The 25,556-nt window shown below is 42.5% G+C and overlaps 1 protein-coding gene across 4 annotated transcripts in view; it reads left to right on the forward strand.

Annotated features, from left to right (window-relative positions):
- The window catches only part of ARHGAP42 (Rho GTPase activating protein 42), a 308,234-nt gene that overhangs the window by 262,302 nt on the left and 20,376 nt on the right, over window positions 1-25,556 (forward strand). For all 4 annotated transcript variants that reach the window (XM_027821863.3, XM_043529366.1, XM_043529362.1 and 1 more), the window contains 4 exons: window positions 16,857-17,016; window positions 17,851-17,995; window positions 20,033-20,413; window positions 23,749-23,905. In XM_027821863.3, coding sequence (XP_027677664.1) covers window positions 16,857-17,016; window positions 17,851-17,995; window positions 20,033-20,413; window positions 23,749-23,905 — 843 coding nt within the window. The remainder of the gene's footprint in view (window positions 1-16,856; window positions 17,017-17,850; window positions 17,996-20,032; window positions 20,414-23,748; window positions 23,906-25,556) is intronic.

The following is a 25,556-nucleotide window of genomic DNA, read 5'->3' on the forward strand; positions in this document are numbered from 1 at the left end:
GGGGGAAGCAGTGGATGTGTTGTTCCTTAACTTTAGCAGAGCTTTTGACACGGTCTCCCACAGTATTCTTGCCAGCAAGTTAAAGAAGTATGGGCTGGATGAATGGACTATAAGGTGGATAGAAAGCTGGCTAGATTGTCGGGCTCAATGGGTAGTGATCAATGGCTCCATGTCTAGCTGGCAGCTGGTATCAAGCGGAGTACCCCAAGGGGCGGTTCTGGGGCCAGTTTTGTTCAGTATCTTCATTAATGATCTGGAGGATGGTGTGGATTGCACCCTCAGCAAGTTTGCAGATAACACTAAACTGGGAGGAGAGGTAGATATGCTGGAGGGTAGGGATAGGATACAGAGGGACCTAGACAAATTAGAGGATTGGGCCAAAAGAAATCTGCTGAGGTTCAACAAGGACAAGTGCAGAGTCCTGCACTTAGGATGGAAGAATCCCCTGCACTGCTACAGACTAGGGACCGAGCGGCTAGGCAGCAGTTCTGCAGAAAAGGACCTAGGGGCTACAGTGGATGAGAAGCTGGATATGAGTCAATAATGTGCCCTTGTTGCCAAGAAGGATAACGGCATTTTGGGCTGTATAAGTAGGGGCATTGCCAGCAAATCGAGGGACATGATCATTTCCCTCTATTCGACATTAGTGAGGCCTCATGTGGAGTACTGTATCCAGTTTTGGGCCCCACACTACAAGAAGGATGTGAAAAAATTGGAAAGCGTCCAGCAGAGGGCAGCAAAAATGATTAGGGGACTGGAACACATGATTTATGAGGAGAGGCTGAGGGAACTGTGATTGTTTAGTCTGTGGTAGAGAAGAATGAGGAGGGATTTGATAGCTGCTTTCAGCTACCTGAAAGGAGGTTCCAAAGAGGATGGATCTACACTGTTCTCAGTGGTAGCAGATGACAGAACAAGGAGTAATGGTCTCAAGTTGCAATGGGGGAGGTTTAAGTTGGATAGTAGGAAAAACTTTTTCACTAGGAGGGTGGTGAAGCACTGGAATGCGTTACCTAGAGAGGTGGTGGAATCTCCTTCCTTTGAGGTTTTTAAGGTCAGGCTTGACAAAGTCCTGGCTGGGGTGATTTAGTTGGGGATTGGTCCTGCTTTGAGCAGGGGGTTGGACTAGATGACCTCCTGAAGTCCCTTCTCACCCTGATATTCTATGAATTCCTACATCAATCCCATATCTTGTGACTGATCTCTAGAGCATGTTTTTTTTAGAAAGATATTTCATGGCTCTGAGGCCCCTATCCTACAAAGATTTACACTTTTACTTGATTTACCACATTTGAGTAGTCCCATTGTGTTCAGTGCATAGTCAAGTGTGGGCATAAGTCAGTGCAGGATTTGGGGTCTTTGTGGATAAACAAATACAGTAGTCATATTGCAGTGTATTTTGATTTTAGTAAGATATTTAATGCATGCCACATTTTCATTTAATGTGGGTTAAATCTGATGTTGGACTCTCAGGCCATCAAGCCTTTGTCGTTTCACAGGAATGGACCAAATGGCAAACAATTACTACAGCCGACTAACTGGCTAAGCGTTGAAGAAGAAGATCAGTGGTCCATACCAGGACCCCCAACCCCCTGTTCACAACCCTCAGGTTAATAACCTAAGTTATATTCTGCCTCTGGAAAGAAGCATTCAGAGCAAGCCTATGCTGATCAGGGAAGTATTCTGGAAAGGAAGAGCCACATTCACGATGGAAAACCCTTATGTCTTCTCTGAGCTCAGACAAGTAATTCAAAATTTACTCCAAGAAAGCCAGTAAACTTCAGAGTGAAAGAGGAGCTGTCAATGTTGAGTGTCTGCTCCGTCACATAAAATAGCGAAGAGGCATGCAGTGGGCTTAATTTTAATAAAGTTCACAACTTTATAGACTCATCAAGTACCTTCTGCAATTCCATTGACATCCTCTTTGCCACTACAGTGTCCCTGTGAATTGAATAATGTTCCCAAATGCGTGGGGCATAGAATCAACTAGATTCTAGTCATAAGGCCACTGTGTTTTCCTGTCATAGCTCAAGTACTATCAGTTCAAATACCAATCCAACCCAACTGCCAAGAATTGATTGCTGGAAAGCTTCAAAGATGTCTTTTCCACCCCATAGCCCATATCTGGAGACAGCAAAAGAGGCAGTCCTCATGTATGAATTCTTCTCACTCATCTTGGACAAATGTTACAAGTTGGTCAGAGGAAGACACATCTGTAGTTTCATCCATGTGTACTGAGAAATACTGGCTCTCCTCAGCCTCTGAAGCTGTCTCATGAAAACCATATCACATCAGCTGACTGTGACATTAGAGGAAGTAATTGTTTTGACAGGACACGGGGTTCAAGCAACATTTCCCAAAATATGAGGTTTTGGCACCTCTTATTATTTGCAGTGATATGATATATGATGCTTGGAGGGCTTTCATATTTACAATATATTTATGTAATAGAACAGTGGATTTTCATAGAATCATAGAAGATTAGGGTTGAAAGAGAACTCAGGAGGTCATCTAGTCCAACCCCCTGCTCAAAGCAGGACCAACCCCAACTAAATCATCCCAGTCAGGGCTTTGTCAAGCTGGGCCTTAAAAACCTCTAAGGATGGAGATTCCACCATCTCCCTAGGTAACCCATTCCAGTGCTTCACCACCCTCCTAGTGAAACAGGTTTTCCTAAACCTCCTCCACTGTAACCTGAGACTATTGCTCCTTTTTCTGTCATCTGCCACCACTGAAAACAGCCTAGCTCCATCCTCTTTCGAACCCCTCTTCAAGTAGTTGAAGGCTGCTATCAAATCCCCGCCCCCATTCTTCTTTTCTGCAGACTAAATAAGCCCAGTTCCCTCAGCCTCTCCTCATAAGTCATGTGCCCCAGACCTCTAATCATTTTCATTACCCTCCACTGGACTTTCTCCAATTTGTCCACATCCCTTCTGTAGCGGGGAGCCCAAAACTGGATGCAATACTCCAGATGTGGCCTCACCAGTGTTGAATAGAGGGGAATAATCACTTCCCTCGATCTGCTGGCAATGCTCCTACTAATGCAGCCCAATATGCCATTAGTCTTCTTGGCAACAAGAGCACACTGTTAACTCATATCCAGCTTCTCGTCCACAGTAATCCCCAGGTTCTTTTCTGCATAACTGCTGCTTAGCCAGTCAGTCCCCAGCCTGTAGCAGTGCATGGGATTCTTCCATCCTAAGTGCAGGACTCTGCACTTGTCCTTGTTGAACCTCAGCAGATTTCTTTTGGCCCAATCCTCCAATATGGTCGCTCTGGACCCTATCCCTACCCTCCAGCGTATCTACCTCTCCCCCCAGCTTTGTGTTATCTGCAAACTTGCTGAGGGTGCAATCCATCCCATCATCCAGATCATTAATGAAGATATTGAACAAAACTGGCCCCAGGCCCGACCCATGGGGCACTCCACTTAATACTGGCTGCCAACTAGATATGGAGCTGTTGATCACTACCCGTTGACCCTGACTATCTAGCCAGCTTTCTTATCTACCTTATAGTCCATTCATCCAGCCCATTCTTCTTTAACTTGCTGGCAAGAATACTGTGGGAGACCGTGTCAAAAGCTTTGCTAAAGTTAAGGAACAACACATCCACTGCTTCCCCCTCATCCACAGAGCCAGTTATCTCGTCTTAGAAGGCAATTAGATTAGTCAGGCATGACTTGCCCTTGGTGAATCCATGTTGACTGTTCCTGATCACCTTCCTCTCCTCCAAGTGCTTCAAAATGGATTCCTTGAGGACCTGCTCCATGGTTTTTCCAGAAACTGAGGTGAGGCTGAGTGGATTTCTTTCATAAAGATGGATGCTTGATCTCCAAATGGCTCAGTGCTCCTTTCTTTTAATAACCATATTTATGGCCATATTCAGGGAACAGATTATCCAACAAGTTCTTGGAATATATTGGAGACATTTTTTTTTAATTTTAGAAGGTGGAGAAAGCTACTAGGGGAGAGGCTGTTCTAGATTTTATTTTGACAAATAGGGAAGAACTGGTTGAGAATTTGAAAGTGGAAGGCAGCTTGGGTGACAGTGATCATAAAATGATAGCATTCATCATTCTAAGGAATAGTAGCAGGAGGAACAGTGCAATAAAGATAATGGATTTCAGGAAAACAGACATTAGCAAAAGAGTCCTACAAAAAGTGGAAACTAGTTCAAATTAAAGAGGATGAATATAAACAAATAACACAAGTATACAGGGACAAAATCAGAAAGGCCTCGGCACAAAACAAGATTAAACTAGCTAAAGACATAAAGGGTAAAACAGAAATATTGTACAAATGCATTAGAAGCAAGAGGAAGACCAAGGACAGGGTAAGCCCATTACTCAATGAGGGGGGGAAACAATAACAGAAAATATGGAAATGGCAGAAGTGCTAAATGATGTTTTTGTTTCAGTTTTCACCAAAAAGGTTAGTAGCGATTGGACATCTAACATTCTGAATGCCAATGAAAATGAGGTTGGATCAGAGACTAAACTAGGGAAAGAACAACCTAAAAATTACTTAGACAATATATCAATAAGGAGGCCTTTGGGATGTATGGCCACTGGGAGGCATTCATGGACAGAGGACAGTTCTCTAGGGGTGGACTTCATCTGAGTAGGGAAGGAAATAGACTTCCAGGATGGAGGCTGGCACAACTGATTAAGACAGCTTTAAACTAGGAATTTGGGGGAGATGGTTGGGAGATATCCAGGTAATCTCCACACCAGATTTTAGCATTGAGACGGAAGAAAACAAAGTAAGAAAGGATACAGCCGTGGGTAGGAGAATGTATATAAGGAGGAAGGGCAGTGTGGATACCAGTCTAATAGGTTATACTGGCTGTAGAATGACCGTGCCTAATAGGGTACAGAATGTGAGTGAGGCCAAACAGCAAAAATTAAGATGTTTGTACACCAATGCGAGGAGCCTATGTAACAAAATGGAGGAACTAGAGCTACTGGTGCATGAAGTGAAACCAGATATTATAGGGATAACAGAAACATGGTGGAATAGTAGTCATGACTGGACTACAGGTATTGAAGGGTATGTGCTGTTTAGGAAAGACCGAAATAAAGGTAAAGGTGGTGGAGTAGCATTGTATATCAATGATGAGGTAGAATGTAAAGAAATAAGAAGCGATGGAATGGATAAGACAGAGTCCGTCTGGGCAAAAATTACATTGGGGAAGAAAACTATTAGAGCCTCCCCTGGGATAGTGCTTGGGGTGTGCTATAGACCTCCGGGATCTAATTTGGATATAGATAGAGCCCTTTTTAATGTTTTTAATGAAGTAAATACTAATGGAAACTGCGTGATCATGGGAGACTTTAACTTCCCAGATACAGACTGGAGGACGAGTGCTAGTAATAATAATAGGGCTCAGATTTTCCTAGATGCGATAGTTGATGGATTCCTTCATCAAGAAGTTGCTGAACCAACTAGAGGGGATGCCATTTTAGCTTTGGTTTTGGTGAGTAGTGAGGACCTCATAGAAGAAATGGGTTGTAGGGGACAATCTTGGTTCAAGTGATCATGAGCTAATTCAGTTCAAACTGAATGGAAGGATTAACAAAAATAAATCTGCAACTAGGGTTTTTGATCTCAAAAGGGCTGACTTTCAAAAATTAAGGAAATTAGTTAGGGAAGTGGATTGGACTGAAGAATTTATGGCTCTAAAGGCAGAGGAGGCCTGGGATTACTTTAAATCAAAGCTGCAGAAGCTATCGGAAGCCTGCATCCCAAGAAAGGGGAAAAAATTCATAGGCAGGAGTTGTAGACCAAGCTGGAGGAGCAAGCATCTCAGAGAGGTGATTAAGAAAAATCAGAAAGCATACAGGGAGTGGAAGATGGGAGGGATCAGCAAGGAAAGTTACCTTATTGTGGTCAGAACATGTAGGGATAAAGTGAGACAGGCTAAAAGTCAAGTAGAGTTGGACCTTGCAAAGGGAATTAAAACCAATAGTAAAAAGGTTCTATAGCCATATAAATAAGAAGAAAACAAAGAAAGAAGAAGTGGGACCGCTAAACACTGAGGATGGAGTGGAGGTCAAGGATAATCTAGGCATGGCCCAATATCTAAACAAATACTTTGCCTCTTTAATAAGGCTAAAGAGGATCTTAGGGATAATGGTAACATGACAAATGGGAATGAGGATATGGAGGTAGATATTACCATATCTGAGGTAGAAGCGAAACTCGAACAGCTTAATGGGACTAAATTGGAGGGCCCTGATAATCTTCATCCAAGAATATTAAAGGAATTGGCACATGAAATTGCAAGTCCATTAGCAAGAATTTTTAATGAATCTGTAAACTCAGGGGTTGTACCGTATGATTGGAGAATTGCTAACATAGTTCCTATTTTTAAGAAAGAAAAAAAAAGTGATCTGGGTAACTACAGTCCTGTTAGTTTGACATCTGCAGTATGCAAGGGTCTTGGAAAAAATTTTGAAGGAGAAAGTAGTTAAGGACATTGAAGTCAATGGTAAATGGAACAAAATACAACATGGTATTACGAAAGGTAGATCATGCCAAACCAACCTGATCTTCTGTGAGAAAGTAACAGATTTTTTAGACAAAGGAAACGCAGTGGATCTAATTTACCCAGATTTCAGTAAGGCATTTGATACCGTGCCACATGGGGAATTATTAGTTAAATTGGAAAAGGTGGGGATCAATATGAAAATTGAAAGGTGGATAAGGAACTGGTTAACAGGAAGACTACAGCGGGTCCTACTGAAAGGTGAACTGTCAGGCTGGAGGGAGGTTACCAGTGGAGTTCCTCAGGGATCAGTTTTGGGACCAATCTTATTTAGTCTTTTTATTACTGACCTTGGCACAAAAAGTGGGAGTGTGCTAATAAAGTTTGCAAATGATACAAAGCTGGGAGGTATTGCCAATTTAGAGAAGGACCAGTATATCATACAGGAGGGTCTGGATGACCTTGTAAACTGGAGTAATAGTAATAGGATGAAATTTAATAGTGAGGAGTGTAAGGTCATGCATTTAGGGATTAATAACAAGAATTTTAGTTATAAGCTGGGGACACATCAATTAGAAGTAACGGAGGAGGAGAAGGACCTTGGAGTATTGGTTGATCATAGGATGACTATGAGCCGCCAATGTGATATCGCCGTGAAAAAAGCTAATGCGGTCTTGGGATGCATCAGGCGAGGTATTTCAAGTAGAAATAGGGAGGTGTTAGTACCATTATACAGGCACTGGTGAGACCTCACCTGGAATACTGTGTGCAGTTCTGGTCTCCCATGTTTAAGAAGGGTGAATTCAAACTGGAACAGGTACAGAGAAGGGCTACTAGAATGATCTGAGGAATGGAAAACTTGTCTTATGAAAGGAGACTCAAGGAGCTTGGCTTGTTTAGCCTAACTAAAAGAAGGTTGAGGGGAGATATGATTGCTCTCTATAAATATATCAGAGGGATAAATACCGGAGGGGGAGAGGAATTATTTAAGCTCAGTACCAATGTGGACACAAGAACAAATGGATATAAACTGGTCATTGGGAAGTTTAGACTTGAAATTAGACGAAGGTTTCTAACCATCAGAGGAGTGAAGTTTTGGAATAGCCTTCCAAGGGAAGCAGTGGGGGCAAAAGATCTATCTGGCTTTAAGATTAAACTCGATAAGTTTATGGAGGAGATGGTATGATGGGATAACATGATTTTGGTAATTAATTGATCTTTAAATATTCATGGTAAATAGGCCCAATGGCCTGTGATGGGATGGTAGATGGGGTGGGATCTGAGTTACTACAGAAAATTCTTTCCTGGGTATCTGGCTGGTGAATTTTGCCCATATGCTCAGGGTTTAACTGATTGCCATATTTGGGGTCAGGAAGGAATTTTCCTCCAGGTCGGATTGGAAGAGGCCCTGGAGGTTTTTCGCCTTCCTGTATAGCATGGGGCACAGGTCACTTGCTGGAGGATTATCTGCTCCTTGAAGTCTTTAAACCACGATTTGAGGACTTCAATAGCTTAGACATAGGTAAAAGGTTTTTCGCAGGAGTGGGTGGGTGAGATTCTGTGGCCTGCGTTGTGCAGGAGGTCGGACTAGATGATCATAATGGTCCCTTCTGACCTTAGTATCTATGAATCTGTCTTCAAGTCATATGGGCCTGATGAAATACATCCTAGAATACTCAAGGAGCTGATTGAGGAGATATCCGACCCATTAGCTCAGTCGTTGAAGACAGGAGAGATTCCAGAGGACTGGAAAAGGGCAAGTATAGTGCCAATCTGTAAGAAGGGAAAAGAGGACAACCCATGGAATTGCAGATGAGTCAGTTTAGCTTCAGTACCCGGAAAGATAATGGAGAAAATAATTAAGCAATCAATTTCCAAACATCTAGAAGATAATAAGGGGATAAGTAACGGTCAGCATGGATTTGTCAAGAAAAATCATGTTAAACCAACCTAATAGCTTTCTTTCACAGGGTAACAAGCCTTGTGGACAGGGGGAGGCGGTAGACGTGGTATATCTTGACTTTAGTAAGTCTTTTGTTACTGTCTCGCATGACCTTCTCTTAAGCAAACTAGGCAAGTACAACCTAGGTGGAGCTATTATAAGGTGGATGCATAACTGGTTAGAAAACCGTTCCCAGAAAGTAGCTATTAGTGGTTCACAGTCAAGCTGGAAAGGCATATCAAGTGGGATATGCTACAGGGATAAGTTCTGGGTCCAGTTCTGTTCAATATCTTCATCAGTGATTTAGATAATGGCATAGAGAGTACACTTAGAAAGTTTGCAGACGATACCAAGCTGGGAGGGGTTGCAAGTGCTTTGGAGATTAGGATTAAAATTCAAAATGATCTAGACAAACTGGAGAAATGGTCTGAAGCAAATAGGATGAAATTCAATAAGGACAAATGCAAAGTACTCCACTTAGGAAGGAACACTCAGTTGCACACATACAAAATGGGAAATGACTGCCTAGGAAGGAGTACTGCAAAAAGGAATCTGGGGGTTATAGTGGAACACAAGCTAAATCTGAGTCAACAGCGTAATTCTTCCGCTCTACTCCGTGCTGATTAGTCCTCAACTTGAGTATTGTGTCCAGTTCTGGGCACCACATTTCAGGAAAGATGTGGACAAATTGGGGAAGGCAAGAGAAGAGCAACAAAAGTGATTAAAGGTCTAGATAACATAGAATCATAGAATATCAGGGTTGGAAGGGACCCCAGAAGGTCATCTAGTCCAACCCCCTGCTCGAAGCAGGACCAATTCCCAGTTAAATCATCCCAGCCAGGGCTTTGTCAAGCCTGACCTTAAAAACCTCTAAGGAAGGAGATTCTACCACCTCCCTAGGTAACGCATTCCAGTGTTTCACCACCCTCTTAGTGAAAAAGTTTTTCCTAATATCCAATCTAAACCTCCCCCATTGCAACTTGAGACCATTACTCCTCGTTCTGTCATCTGCTACCATTGAGAACAGTCTAGAGCCATCCTCTTTGGAACCCCCTTTCAGGTAGTTGAAAGCAGCTATCAAATCCCCCCTCATTCTTCTCTTCTGCAGACTAAACAATCCCAGGTCCCTCAGCCTCTCCTCATAAGTCATGTGCTCTAGACCCCTAATCATTTTTGTTGCCCTTCGCTGGACTCTCTCCAATTTATCCACATCCTTCTTATAGTGTGGGGCCCAAAACTGGACACAGTACTCCAGATGAGGCCTCACCAGTGTCGAATAGAGGGGAACGATCACGTCCCTCAATCTGCTCGCTATGCCCCTACTTATACATCCCAAAATGCCATTGGCCTTCTTGGCAACAAGGGCACACTGCTGACTCATATCCAGCTTCTCGTCCACTGTCACCCCTAGGTCCTTTTCCGCAGAAAAACATGACCTTTGAGGGAAGATTGAAAAAGTTGGGTTTGTTTAGTCTAGGGAAGAGAAGACTGAGAGGCGACATGATAAGTTTTCAAGTACATAAAAGGTTGTTACAAGGAGGAGGGAGAAAAATTATTCTCCTTATCTCCTGAAGACAGGACAAGAAGCAATGGGCTTAAATTGCAGCAAGGGTGGTTTAGGTTGGACATTAGGAAGAACTTCCTAACTGTCAAGGTAGTTTAGCACCTGAATAAATTGCCTAGGGAGGTTGTGGAATCTCCATCATGGAAGATTTTTAAGAGTAGATTAGACAAACACGTGTCAGGCATGATCTAGATAATACTTAGTCCTGCCATGAGTGTGGGGAACTAGACTAGATGACCTCTCGTGGTCCCTTCCAGTCCTATGATTCTGTGCTCCAGAAATCTTTGCCAGCTGCTGCAACACTGATAAGCAGTCTAGTAGGTGTTTGTGGTACAGAGTCTGCCAGACAGAAAATTCAGGGTGCAAGTGGCAGATCCATGGAGGAAAGAAGTGGTTTGTCACAAGCACCCTGCTGCCTGGCTCCATGGATGAGTGCACGCTGTGTGGCAAGGAGACTGAAGACATAACGTTGAGAATCTGGCTGTAGCAAAATGAAATTCCATGACAAAAATGCTGAATTCCAGATTATTTTGGAAGAAATCCCAAATTCCATGTTTGCAGAATAACAGAGGCGAGTCCATAAGACCTTGATTGAAATTAACAGAGCAGTTTACACTTCTTAGAGCTATTGTTTCATGTTTTGTGTAGATTTAGGCAAGCAGCACTGCATTCATTAACACTCAGATCACATTTTCAAGGTAATCTCCACAATCATAAGAGCTAGAAACATTTTTTTTATATAACTGAAAGGTTGAGAATAGGTGATGATGCTAATGACCCACCTGAAACTGTTCATGACCTCCCCAGTGCTTACAACCCACAAGTTTGAGAACTCCTGATCTAGTCATATTCAGAGCCACATTTTCCGGATAGGTCTAAAAAATGTGTATTAACAGTTTTGATCTCAAATGGTGCCTAACTTTGTGGATATGTAAGATGTTTGCATATGCAAATTGGCTATTCTCATGTGGCAGTAATAAAGAATCAAACAAAGAGTCACTTTCTTCTAACACAGAACTCACAGGCCTTGTCTGCACTACACAGTTTTGTCAACAAAAGGCAGGTTTCATCGATAAAACAGTGGAGTGCTACACCGACATAATAAAACCACCTCAAGGAGCGGCATAGAGCTTTTTGTGATGAAGTTAGAGTGATGCACTATCAGTATAGACACTCCATTTGTTTATGTTGCCTAAGTGGCCTCCAGGAGGTATCCCACAATCTCCATCATGACTGCTCTTGTCAGCAGTTTCTACTCCACTGCCCTTCAGCCAGGTACACAGGCATGCGTCCCCTCCCATTTAATGTCCCGGGAATTTTTGAAACTCCACTTCCTGTTTGCTTGGGGTAGACAGCTCACATCACATCTTCCCAGCTGACCATGCCGGCTTTCCACAGCAAATGTGCTCCTGCCTGGAGTACACCAGAGTTGCTGGATCTGTTGGGTCTGTGGGGAAAGGAGGCTGTGTAGTCTCAGCTCGGATCCAACCGTAGGATCTTTGACATTTATGAGCAGATTGCTTGTGGCATGGATGGGAAGGGGCATGAAAGGGACATGCAGCAGTGCCATGCTAAGATCAAGGAGCTGAGGCAGGCATACCAGAAGGCAAGGGAGGCCAACCATCACTCTGGTGCGGTGCCGAAAACATGCCGCTTTTAAAAGGAGCTGCACACCAGCCTTGGTGGCAGCCCAACCTCCATTGCCAAGAGCCCTGTGGATACTTCAGGGGGACTGGAGGCAGCAGCCAGTGGAGTCAACCCCGAGGACAAAGTGATGGACAAAGAGGTCGGGTTGGAGAAGGATGTGGGATAGACGACAGACTCATCCAGTGGCAAGCCAGGACCTCTTTTTGACTCCAGAGGGGTCTAGCCAGTCCCAACAGCCGTCCTCCTCTGGCGTGCCTGAAGTAGGAGAGGGGAGCTCTGGTAAGTACACATTTTTCTTTGATAGCGCACGGTTACATGAGGTAAACATGTCCTTTATTTTGTAACATGGTGCATGTCAGAGAAGGGATAGAAATTAACTACACTAGGTAGTGTTTGCGTCTGCTTTGCATTCCTGTGTGCAACTATGCAGTGGGACCCCAGTGAAAAAGTTTGTTAATGCACACCAGGGTCTCCCAGGAATCCTCCATAGAGATCTCTAGGAAACTTTCCTGAAGGTACTCTGCAATCCTCTGTCGAAGGTTCCTTGGCAGAGCTGCTTTGTTTCTTTTCCTGTTGTAGGAAACTTTGCTGCACCAATCAGTAATTACTTCTGCAGGGACCAAAGCAGCACACAGCCGAGTAGCATACAGATCTAGTCTGAAGCCACATGCTTGCAAGAGATTCACCTTTGCATCTTCGGTCACCCTCGGTAGTGTGATTTCAGCTTTGATCACCCCCGCCTCTGGAAAATGCTGCCAGTATTCAGAATAGTGTCCCTAGGCGCTTGTGCTGAACCCCTTCTGAAACCACCCAGACTCTTTGTCCCATCTTGCACCTCTCCCTCCTCCCAGGCTGAACGCACTGTGTTTAGTGCTCTTGCTGTGCAGTGTGCTTACCAAGGGACAGTGAGAAAGAGGTGTGTGTAACTTTTAGGATTCAAGACTATGAGTGCACTCACAATACTGACTCTATGTATTGTTTCTTTTGCTTCTGCAGATGTGCACTGGAGGGCCAACTCCTACACGCCAGCAAAGCGCCTCCCTCAGATAAGGAGATGAACGAGGAAGTGTTGCAATCATCTGATCATGCCAATAGCAAGCACAGAGCGTGGAGTGAGACAATAAACTAAAAACGGTACCCAGGAGATAAGATAAGGCAGGAGCGGATAATAATGCTCATGGAGTACCAAATAGAGATGCTCAGGTCCCTGACTCCACTGCATTCGGAACACATCTGTGTTCGACTCCCCCTGGAGCCCATACAGAACTGCATTCCATGCCCTGCCCAAACTCCCCACACACATTCTTCACATGTTCCCGGGCCGTCGTAATACCCCTTGCACGCCACCCCTATGAATATGTACCATAATGAGAGCTGGACTTACACTCAGCTGTGCAATCCTCATTTCAGAGAGGATCAGGTCCCTTGTAAGAAATGTTAATCTGTGTATTGCTGTTTAATAAAAAAATATTCTTACAAATACAATTATTCTTTCTTTGTGTACCACACACGAGGGTTGCAACAGAAATTAGCATATCTGCAGATTATGCTCATCCAGGAATCATTACAAGGGTCATTCAAGGTGGCAACTAAACAATGCCTGGTTGAATGCATTACAGAAGACACATTACTGTGGCTCATTGTCAAAATGCTGCCTCCCTGATTCAAATAGCTTCTTATTGAGCCCCTCTAATGTTCCTGGTGTCCGGCTGCTCAAAAGGCAGCACCAGCGACCCTTTACTCTGCCAAACGTACATTATGCTGAGCCTGTTGTTGAAGCACTCCTTGCTATTGTCAGGGTTTCTGGTGTAAGATTTTATTAACTAGGGTGTAGGCTGGGTCTGTCAGGATCGCTATGGGCATTTCCATATTCCCTGTTGGAACCTTCTGGTCTGGAAAGAAAATTCCTACATGCAGCCCTCTATACAGGCCAGTGTTCCTGAACATGTGTGCGTCATGCACCTTCCCTGACCACCCTGTGTTGTCAGTGAAATGACCACGATGATCCCCGGCACCAGCAATATCATAGAGAAGTAGCCCTTTTTGTTGATGTACTCCATTGCAACATGGTCTAGGGTCAAAATTGGGATATGCATGCCGTCTATCGCCCTGCCACAATTAGGGAATCCCATTGCCTCAAAGCCATCCACTATTTCCTGCACATTGCCCAGAGTCACAGTCCTTCATAGCAGAAGGCGATTAATGGCCCTGCACGCTTGCATCACTGCAGTCCCAATGATCGACTTTGCAACTCCAAAAGTTGCTAGCTTCCACACACTGATCACCACATGCTTTTCCACCATGAGAGGAGCTCTCATTTTGGTGTCTTTGCACTGCAGGGCGGGGGCAAACTCCTCACACAGTTCAAGGAAGGTGGCTTTGCGAATCTGAATGTTCTGAAGCCACTGCGCATCATCCCATACTTGCATCACAATCCAATCCTATCACCTAGTGTAGTGAGAAAGAGTTTGTAACTCTTTGCGGTCAGCTTTGGACTTAACTAGCTTAAATAATTTTCTATCACCTGAAAACTTTGCCATCTCACTGTTTATCCCCTTTCCTAGATCATTTATGAATATGTTGAATAGCGGAGACCCAGTACAGATCCTTGGGGGAACCCTATTATTTCTCTCTCTCCATTGTGAAACTGACCATTTATTCCTACCCTTTGTTTCCTGTCTTTTAACTAGTTACTGATACATGAGAGGACCTTTCTTTTTAATCTGTGATTGCTTAGTTTGCTTAAGAGCTTTGGTGAGGGGCCTTGTCAAAGGCTTTCTGAATTTCAAGTCCAAAAACAGTGTGTTCACTAAATCACCCTTCTCCACAAACTTGATGACACCCTGAAAGAATTGTAATAGATTGGTGAGGCATGATTTCCCTTTACAAAGACTGTGTTGACTCTTCCCCAACATATTGTGTTCATCTGTGTGTTTGATAACTCTATTCTTTACTTTAGTTTCAACCAGTTTGCCTGGTACTGAAGTTAGGCTTACTGGTCTGTAATTGCCTCTTGAGCCCCCGCTCTGCCTGCATCCTTTTTACTCTTGCAGAGGGTTTTAGGAATTGGGAATTTTTTTAGCAGGAGGGGGGAATTGTGGGGGGGAAGGGGTGGTTTCTGGCCTAAACGTAGAGTATGTTTGTTAGGTGTATTGATATTTGATTGCTTGGTTATTTTTTTGTTGTTTTGGGGGGGAGTTATTATTGGACTAAGTTTAGAGTATGCTTGATAGGAGTATTGTTTTTTGTTTGTTTTCTCTCTCTCTCCTGTGTGTTTCTTTGCTAGGGAGTTTTCTGGCACCTTCTAACCGTTAGGTTATAGCCCCTCAGCCTCCTCTCCTTGCTACTGGACTCTCACTGGAGCCAAACCCTTGATTTGTGTTTTTTCACTCTGTCGCGGGGGTCTCGCTGCTTGAGAGCAGAATGGAAGGAATGTCTCTCTCACTCCCTCACAAAAGTCCCCTGTTTGCTAGCTCCTTTGGTCGCTTTGGAGCTGTTTTTTCAACCCCCTGGTCTTCCTGGGTAAATCTGCACTACAGTGTAAGCCCCAGGTTAGTGGGACGCAAGTCAACTGACTCTGGGTTAGAGAACCTAGGGCTTGAACATCTATATTGTTTGTCAACCCTAGTTTAAGAATTTTCTAACCCAGGCTCAATCCTGATGCTCTAGCATCCACACTGTAGCATGCAGACCCAAGTCAAACCAACCACATAACGGACTCTCTAGCACCCTCCTAAAATGTGGCCGCTCTAGCCCTTTGACCATGGTGCTCTGTGGGAAATCTTTACTGCCCACCCTGCATGTTACAGGAAGTTTGAACAGCCCACCAGTATAGCCTGGCAATCAGCCATTTTGGTCTATGCACCAACTACCAGAGCCAGCAACACGGAGGGAGGCGCCCTTTGAAGAACTTCTCTTTCACTCCTGTGTCAGGAAACTGGCAGAGCTTCCATGAGATGCTGGTGGACATTTTGGTGGCATTTTCTGACCCACCAAAGGCACCTAATAGAGCTTATGATAGAGCAGGAGAAAGTGGAGGCAGAGGAGGAGGCCCCAGGCATGGCAGATCTGCACTGGCTGATGCTGCTCATAATACTTGGTATAGCCGCTGATGTCCCCTACATGGACTGGCACTTCTGGAGCAGGGCCCCAGGCACAAACTGTTGGGATCATATCACCATGCAGACGTGGGATGACCAGCAGTGGGTCCAGAACTTTATCCTGAAGAAAACTACATTTCTGCAGCTTTGTGAGCAGCTTACTCCGAACCTCCAGCATAAAGACACATGCATAAGGGCATCCTTGCTTAGAGAAGGTTGCTATAACCATTGGGAAGCTGGCTACCCCAAACCGCTACAGGTCCATTGCCAACTAGTTTGGTGTTGAGAAGTCAACCCTGGGTAAAGTGGTGGTGCAGGTTTCAGAGACAATCAGGCAGTATGGTTTACCCCAAGGTGGCGAGCATAAAAGATACTCCTGAAGTAATTGCCAGTTTTGAGATAATGGGGTTTCCAAACTGAGACTCATATGCCCATAGTTTTCCTTCCTCAAGGACCACATGAGTATATAAACCGCAAGGGGTACTGCTCTATTGTTATGCAGGCCTTCATAGACCACAGAGGTTGATTTATGAATGTTCATGTGGGCTGCACTGGGAAAGTTCATGATGCCAGGGTTTTTCGCCAACCAGGAGCCTGCATTCATGGGACACTATTCCCAACAAATGACACTGTCATAAATGGAGTTACTGTCTCCACTGGTATTCTGTGGCAATGCCCATTTCAGTGCCTTATATAGATACATACATTTGTGTCTGAACATTCGCTGTTTGGAAAACTACTGTGGTCGCTAAAGTAACTGCACAGTTGCTCTCTTGGATGTTCAGACCAAGTTTTAATCTCTGTCCAGCATAGTTGTCTTTATCCACCTGCTAATGTGGTTTGCATTGGCCTATCTGCATCATCACTACTGTGTGAATCATTTATGTGCAATTCATGTGGTGGTCATGCTTTGCAATAAGAAAAAACAATATTTTCTAGCTTGTTGGGCAAAGTTTTCACATTCAAGTTTAAAATTATTTTCAAAAGGGAAACTTGAGCCGGTGAACAAAAAAAAAGTCCACTTCTGTGGTGTCAGATGCCTTATTGGAATGGGAAATAAGCGCAATATTTAGGGAATGTTTAATTACCCTTTTTTAAAAAAATTCCTTTGCAGGGTTTCATTACACAGTCCGCAAAATCTCATGACCGTCTCCAACCTTGGTGTTATCTTTGGGCCGACTCTAATGAGAGCACAGGAGGAAACCGTGGCTGCTGTGATGAACATTAAGTTTCAGAATATTGTAGTGGAAATTTTGATAGAGCATTATGAAAAGGTAAAAGAACTTCATCTGGAACCTTTTACTTTAATATAATTTGTGATGCAACTGGAGTTAAACATGCTACCGGATCTCCTATTCACTACCTTCAGCCAATTCCTACAAATAAGAAAAGAGTCTGCTGTATTTATAGAAGATCACTTTCAGATAGAATGTTTCCTTCTTAATCAAACCTATGGGCCATATTCTGGCCAACTGTTATAGGGATATGCAAGGCATAAGCACAAGGAGCAGCCACCCAGCCTTGTGCAGGAGCTGGCCAGGATCTCACTGGAAAGTGTAGTCCCTCCTCTTGGCTAGAAGCAGGCTGAGCCAACACAGGACTATGACCCTGCCCCCAGCTTTTCCCTTACACCATCCAATGTTAGCACTTGACCAAAGGACATTTTCAGGTGAAAAATCATGATTTTTGAAAATCCAACTCTCTTACCTTGTTACCAATAGTACATTGGGTTATTGGAATGGGAGCAATGTTAAACATCTATTGTATTTTCCACCATTTGTGCCCTGTTTACTTTATTTCTATTAATAGGAACACTGAAAGTAAACTAGTTCAGTTCATTTTTTTATAGTCTTGTATCTGTCAGTTTCACTTGCATGTTGTGATGCACTAATCCAGTGCTGTAGTTCTTAGGTTGCAAAATTAAATCAAAACAAAAATCTATCTTCAGTGAACTTTCATTTTAGTTTCGTACAAAAATTCCTATTGACTTTTTTTTTTTTAAACAAAAAACCTATCAGGTACAACTGTAAGTGGGTAAAATAAGCAGATTGTTAATCATAGCTTTAAAGAAAATGAAAGTTATTGATTGTGATATTTTGTACTTATAGATATTTCACAGTGCACCAGACCCCAACATTCCTCTTCCGCAGCCTCAGTCCCGTTCAGCTTCCAGAAGAACAAGAGCAATTTGCCTCTCAACAGGTTCACGCAAACCCAAAGGAAGATATACCCCATGTCTGGCAGACCATGATAGTAAGTTTATTCATACTGTTAGCTATTTACCTCTCTGTTCATGTCTTGTTCTTTAGTTCCCCTGATTGTTAATTAGTAAGCAATGGTAATTGCTGTGCTCCAAGCACAGTGGGTGCTTATTTGTAGTGGTTCTATGAAAAGTAACAATAAAGCGAGGAGACGTCAGTGTTGTTGAATGAATGCTTTCCTTGCTCCTTTCACAGCATGTTCTGTCAAGCAGTTCTTGTGTGGCATAAAGTGATTGAAAATACATTGTGGGGCTTGTTATTCCAAACTAACCACCAAGTGATTTGAAATGGCCTTCTCCAGACTGTGAAATGCTAAAAAGAATACAAGATTCACCTTGTTTGCTTTTAATAACATCTTTAAGATTGGAAATGGTATAATAGAGCATTTCACCTCATCAGTAATAAGGTCAATCCAGTTGAGGTTAGTCTTGGCCAAAAGCTATTACCATTAGACAGCTCTTCCGTGTGTGTGAAATGAATTGTGTGGTCTCTGTCTAAGTCCCAGTAGACAGCTGTCTATACCACCAAAACCACTACACAGCTTCTGTTAATTGACACCCATGTTGGCAATCTTAACAAAAAGGCCAAGCACTGAATGGCATGGAGGCTGAACTTTAAACCTAGTCCTCTATATGGATTTATAATTAAAAGCAAAGGGTTTTATTTGCAGTAAATTGCCACCTAAAGGGATTCTTCGTTTTCAGATATACTTAAATAAAAAGTCCCTCTTTATTCATTATCACCCACTTTTTTGTTTTCTAATATTACCATTAGGAGGGGTTGAACTTCAGTCAAATTGTAGCCCAGATTGAATTTAATCTGCTAAATGTTAGCATCTCCATTGGTGTGAAATTGATTCCAAAAGAAGTTTTGGGTCTCATGGCTTCTCAAGGAGCCTTTATGTTACTGCCGTAAAAAACTAAATTCATAGATAAAGCTGTAAATGAATGTATTTTTGTACCTAGTTGTTGTAAAAGTCTCCAAAGAGTTCTTGGGAGTTCTTGGGTACCTAGCATCAACTTTTCAAAATTAGCTACATGCAGACGCTTGTGTGTTCCTAACGTGTGCAGATACCAAACCTGTGCACTCTAACTGGGTGTCTGCATGCACAGATGGCAAGCAAAGGGCCAGTTAGGAATCACCACTAAGACGTGGAACTTCTTAGCTGCTATTCCAGTCTGCTGGCTAAAGTAACTTCAGAGACCTTTGTTTAATAAAGAATTAGGTGGTCCCTACAGTGCACTGATGTGCAACAAGCTCATATGGAACTGATCTCCATGTGCAGAGGATACACCAGCCCATGGACTGCTGCCACCCCACCCCTTGTGTAGAGAAACCACACAAGTTCCACTACTTCGAGAGGTCCCTTCTCAGCTTTAAAACAGTTCAATAATCAGCATCAGTATTCAACCATATATACAATTAACACATCATGCCCAATAAAGATTACGTTAACTTGCTTTAATGAGGCCTAATTCCTGGATCATCTTCAGGTTAAGTAGGAAAGCATTCAGAGAGTTGGGTCCAGAGAGACAAAGATGCACTTCCTGCTTCTGTTAGTCCCTGGATCCAAGAGCCATATCCCCTCAGTCTTCAGCAATGGGGTTGGAGAATAGGGAGCCAGAAGTAGAAAGTTTCCAGGGATGCAATCTTCAAAGAGACTGGAAAGTTCAAACTAAAACAAAACAGTAGAAGTAGTTGCTGCGAAACAAGAGAACCGGAGACTTTGTCATCAATCCGAGTCACATGTATTGTCGCGGTAGCCTATGGCTGGAGCAAGCCATCAGAGGAATATGTGACTGCATCCTTCACATAGAAGGGGACATAAAACAGTTGCCCCATTGAAATGCAAATTAACCAAATACCCATTCCCTTTGGAGAATTGTTATCTGCAAAAGGTATATACTAACGAGTTTCATGATTATTGAAGGCTCCAGGGGCCACATATGCATTGGGAAAATGGACACTTTTAGAAAGCGTAATTTACATGCAAAATGTCATTTTTCTTCTTTTCCCCGCTCCTCTTCAGGTGATTCATACAGTAGTAGCCCAGACAGCACCCCCATGGGCAGCATAGAATCACTCTCTTCTCATTCGTCAGAACAAAACAGCACCACAAAATCCGCCTCATCCCAACCCAGGGAGAAATCAGGAGGAATTCCATGGATTGCATCTCCACCTTCTTCCAATGGACAGAAGAGCTCAGGCCTCTGGACCACAAGTCCAGAATCCTCCTCTAAGGAGGATGCAACAAAAACAGACGTGGAGTCAGACTGTCAAAGTGTAGCTTCTGTCACTAGCCCAGAGAATACATCTCCACCAATAGATCTGACCAAAAAAGGGCTTTATGGTCTGTCTGGGCTGAAAAGATCTGCAGCTTCCTCCCTCAGATCAATCCCTTCAGCAGAAGGTAGGTCCTATATGTTGCATTAAGTTGTTCTATCAGAACACCACTGAGTTTAACATGATGCACCAGAAAAAATTAAGTTAATCAAAAGGCTGTTGAAATTAATTGATTTTGTTCATTTACTTTGGAATCTTTCCGGCATGTTCTTTTGTTGTCCAGACATTTTTTGAGCAATATTTCTAAGGTGCCCTTTATTTGTGCCCTTTACATAGTTTAAAAGGCATCAACCTTCCTCACAACTTGGAACAATAGTCTCACCTCATTTAGCATGGCTTAGTTACATGTAGGGTTGGAGTAGCTAGCCAGGATTCAGCACCCTCTCAGAGGTGAGTCTTGCATCATGATTAAAGGTGACAAGACTTGGTGTTTGAATTCAAGTCCATAGGGCTCTGGGCTGAGAACACCTAGTCCCCAGCGCCCTCACTTTCACCACTTAAGGTTATATGCTGGCTTTGTTTTCAGCTGCATCTTGTAACAGGTCAAGACCGTTTCTACAATAACTCGATCTAAGATCATGTAGGATTTTTGTAGAACACTACCAACACCTTGAATTCCAAGGTGAATTGGCAAGTGGTGCAGAAGGCTAAGTGCTGTTATAATGTGCTCTAGTCAGTGTGTCCTACTTAGAAGATGGCTTTTCTTTAAGTGTCCCCAGAAGGGGGTCAGCAAGCATGTGGACAAGGGGGACCCAGTGGATATAGTGTATTTCGATTTTCAGAAAGCCTTCGACAGGGTCCCTCACCAAAGGCTATTAAGCAAAGTAAGCAGTCATGGGATAAGAAGGAAGGTCCTCTCATGGATTGGTAACTGGTTAAAAGATAGGAAACAAAGGGTAGGAATAAATGGTCAGTTTTCAGAATGGAGAGAGGTAAATAGTGATGTCCCCCAAGGTCTGTACTGGGCCTACTCCTATTCAACATATTCATAAATGATCTGGAAAAGGGGTAAACAGTGAGATGGCAAAATCTGCCGATTATACAAAACTATTCAAGACAGTTAAGTCCCAGACAGACTGCGAAGAGCTACAAAAGGATCTCTCAAAACTGCATAACTGGGCAACAAAATAGCAGATGAAATTCAATATTGATAAATGCAAAGTAATGCACATTGGAAAACATAATCCCAACTATACATATAAAATGATGGGGTCTAAATTAGCTGGTTTCAGAGAAGAAGCCGTGTTAGTCTGTATCCACAAAAAGAACAGGATTACTTGTGGCACCTTAGTGACTAACTAATGTATTAGAACATAAGCTTTCGTGGGTACAGCCCACTTGATCGGATGCATAGAAGGGAACATATAGTACGTATATATATATCTTCTTACTATGTGTTCCATTCTATGCATCCGATGATAATTTTTCTAAATTAGCTGTTACCACTCAAGAAAGAGACCTTGGAGTCATTGTGGATAGTTGTTTGAAAACATCCACTCAATGTGCAGCGGAAGTCAAAAAAGCAAACAGAATGTTGGGAATCATTAAGAAAGGGATTGATAATAAGACAGAAAATATCATATTGCCTCTATATAAATCCATGGTACACCCACATCTTGAATACTGCGTGCAGATGTGGTCACCCCATCTCAAAAAAGAGATATTGGAATTGGAAAAGGTTCAGAAAAGGGCAACAAAAATTATTAGGGGCATGGAGCGTCTGCCAAATGAGGAAAGATTAAGAAGACTGGGACTTTTCAGCTTGGAAAAAAGACGACTAAGGGGGGATATGATAGAGGTCTATAAAATCATGATTGGTGTGGAGAAAGTAAATAAGGAAGTGTTGTTTACTCCTTCTCATAACACAAGAACTAGGGACCACCAAATGAAATTAATTGGCAGCAGGTTTAAAACAAACAAAAGGAAGTATTTTTTCACACAACACACAGTCAACCTGTGGAACTCCTTGCCAGAGGATATTGTGAAGACCAAGTCTATAACAGGGTTCAAAAAGAACTAGATAAATTCATGGAGGGTAGGTCCATCAATGACTATTAGCCAGTATGGTGTCCCTAGCCTGTTTGACAGAAGCTGGGAATGGGCGACGGGATGGATCACTTAATGATTGCCTGCTCTGTTCATTCCCTCTGGGGCACCTGGCATTGGCGACTGTTAGAAGACAGGATACTGGGCTAGATGGACCTTTAGTCTGACCCAGTATGGCCATTCTCATGTTCAGGTATATCATATAATCTAGCCACTAGGTTACAAAGGTGTGGCTGAACAAGTCTGTGTGCACACGTGGGATGAAAGAGGAGATTTTTGGCCACTTCTCCTGTTTTGGAATCCAGAAACTGAGTCCAGTCCATCACAAGATGATTTCACAATACCTTGATAATTGACTGGGTATTACCCTTAAAAACAGATACCAAAAGAAGTTAATTTATTTATAATGTTGTGGAGTGCTAAGGTTAACACAATCATTGAGACAATAAATTCTGATGGATTGAGCATGAGATTCGGAACCAGGAACCCTTGAGTTCTTCCTTTAGCTCTTCCACTGATCTGCTGTGTAGATCTGTACAGTGCTGAGTACGATGGGGTTATGGCCTAGGGCTCCTTAGTGCTTCTTCAGTACAAATAAATCAACTTGGGTAGAAATTGGGGACTTTCTTGCAAGGCAGGTAAATTTTACTTAACAAATGTATGAAATGTATTAGTCTTTATACAGTGCTTTGAAAATGTGAACCACTGTATTATTATTATCATTATTATTATTTATTATTATCCTATTAGGAACCTGTGAAAGTCATATATAAGAACAAAGCAGGTACAAGGACACATCTTTTTCTAAGGCTTCCTGGCCGTTATTACTGAATATTTATTTAATATTACATTAGGACCTTCTGTTTCTGACAGATAAAATCCAAGCAATGCAACGTTTGTTTTATTTTATTAAGATATGGTAACAAAATAGTCATTTAAACAAGTTTTAATTTTCATCGACAAGAACTTCATAAACCTGTTTTCTGTTTGTTTGTTTGTTTGTTCTGTTTTTATTTGGGGGGAAGCTATTAGTGTTAGACAGGAGGCTGGATTGTTTAGTGTTTTACTAATGGAGTTTTAGCATCATCAGTGTACAGAAAACGTATTATCTATTCATCGGTGCAGCATAACAATCTTCCGCCTTCTTCAAAGTTTTAATTTTATTCTCTCCATTTTTGGTGGTGATGCTTTCCTAGTTACCCTTCTGCTTGATAGGCTGTCTGTTGTCTTTCTTAGTAAACACTATCTCTGCCTATTTTATTTCTTTTTAAAAATCCTGCTATGTTATGTATGATATACATGTTATTAAGGTACACTGAAATCTTATATTCCCTGCACTCTGTTTGTTCCCTGTAGGTAACAAAAGCTGCGGTGGATCTGTACAGAGCTTAGCCTCAATTGATGCCAAAGATACACCAAAGGCTCCACCGAATCCTGAGTTGCCACCGAAAATGCACAGGAGATTGAGATTGGATACTGCATCAAGTAATGGCTATCAGAGACCAGGATCCGTGTAAGTCATCAAGACTGAGTGGAGATTTGATGTATTACATTATGTTCCCATACAAACTATCCTATACAGCTCGGTGAACAATGGGAAAAGTAGTCATGAATATTTGATGAGATAAATCAAATTAAATTGTCATCTTTGTGAATTATTCATCAAGCCTCATAAACTCTGAAAACTAGGCAGATGGGGGCTTACCCAAAGTGTATTGAAATCAGTGGCAGAGCTCTGTCAATAATACATTTTTCTGATTTATTGGCAGTTCTGAAAAATTTTAAAAAATTGCTTTGAGTTCAACTGAAATCAAAAAATTTTTTTTTTAAATTTTTGGCTAATTGGTTTAGGTTGAACCAAGATGTTTCATTTCATGTGTTGTCAATAAAAGCAAAAGAAATGAAGGGCTAGATTCACAGAAACAGAAGACAAGGTAGTGATACCCCCTTATAACCTTTAGCCCAGAGGTTAGGGCACTCACATGGGATGTGAGAGACCCAGCTTTGAATCCCTGTTTTGGAGCAGTGACTTGAATGCAAATTTCCCCTCTCCGGGTGTGTGCCCTACCCACCAGACTATAGGCTATTCTAGTTCTGGGGTCTCTCAGTCTCTCCTGTTGAAACTGTTCCACTTTGTATAAATAATTAAGAAGTCGTCAGAGCAGGGACTGGCACGTGGGTGTCCCCCCTCATATGGGAATGCCCTAGCCACTGTGCTATAGAGTCATTCCCACTGATTATTCAAGTATTTTGCACAAAGTAGAATACCTTCAACAGGAGAGACTGAGAGATGCCCATCCCCAAATACCCTATACCTTGGTGGTGAGGGCAGTCACTCTAGAGGGGGAGACCTGGGTTCAAACCCCAGCTCCAGAGCAGGGATTCAAACCTGGGTTTCCAACATCCCAAGGTAGTGCCCTAAAGGTGATAAGCGAGGGGAAGCACAACTGCCATGACCTCCTCCTCTGGCGGCTTTGTGAATGATGCCCAAATCCTCTTGTGACTGTAGCCTGAACAATCAAAATGTTTAATTGTGACAGTGATGAAATTATCTGTTTGGACATTTCCAAATGTTCTTCTTTTTTCATTTTGGCCAAAACAATTTGCTGAAATCAACAAGTATTCATCCATGAAATGTTTTGGTCAGTCTGAATCTTCATTTATTGGTGAAAAAGTTTCATCTGAAAAATTTCACCCAGCTCTAATCAGCGAAAGACTCCCATTGACTTCACCATTGGGCTTTGAATTAAGCCAATAATGAGGAGAGAAAATTAAATCCATGGAACAAATTATTTAACTAATACTGTTCAGCCAGCTCTAACATTATCTCTCTGCTTCTTCTGTGCTTATTATTTTAAGAGATCTAAATGCCAAGGACTGCCCAGGCGATATGTCAAGGAATAAAGTGTTATTCATCATCACCTCTTTCTTCTGACAGAAATCGGAGCCAGACAAATTTAATTCCTCTCTGAAACTGATGTGTTCCATTGCATGCGCTGAAATAATTTCTTTGCTTTTGATGAAGTAGCTAGAGATTTCTTGGGTTGGAATGCGTTACAAAATAGAAATGATTATTTTCACATAAACTGTGGGTTAAAAGTGTTTTCTAGTGCTCATAGCACAGGATTGGTGGTCAGTGAACCCAGAAATGATAACACCCATTT

Source organism: Chelonia mydas, chromosome 1 (assembly GCF_015237465.2).
Source record: "Chelonia mydas isolate rCheMyd1 chromosome 1, rCheMyd1.pri.v2, whole genome shotgun sequence".
NCBI classification, from domain to species: domain Eukaryota; kingdom Metazoa; phylum Chordata; order Testudines; family Cheloniidae; genus Chelonia; species Chelonia mydas.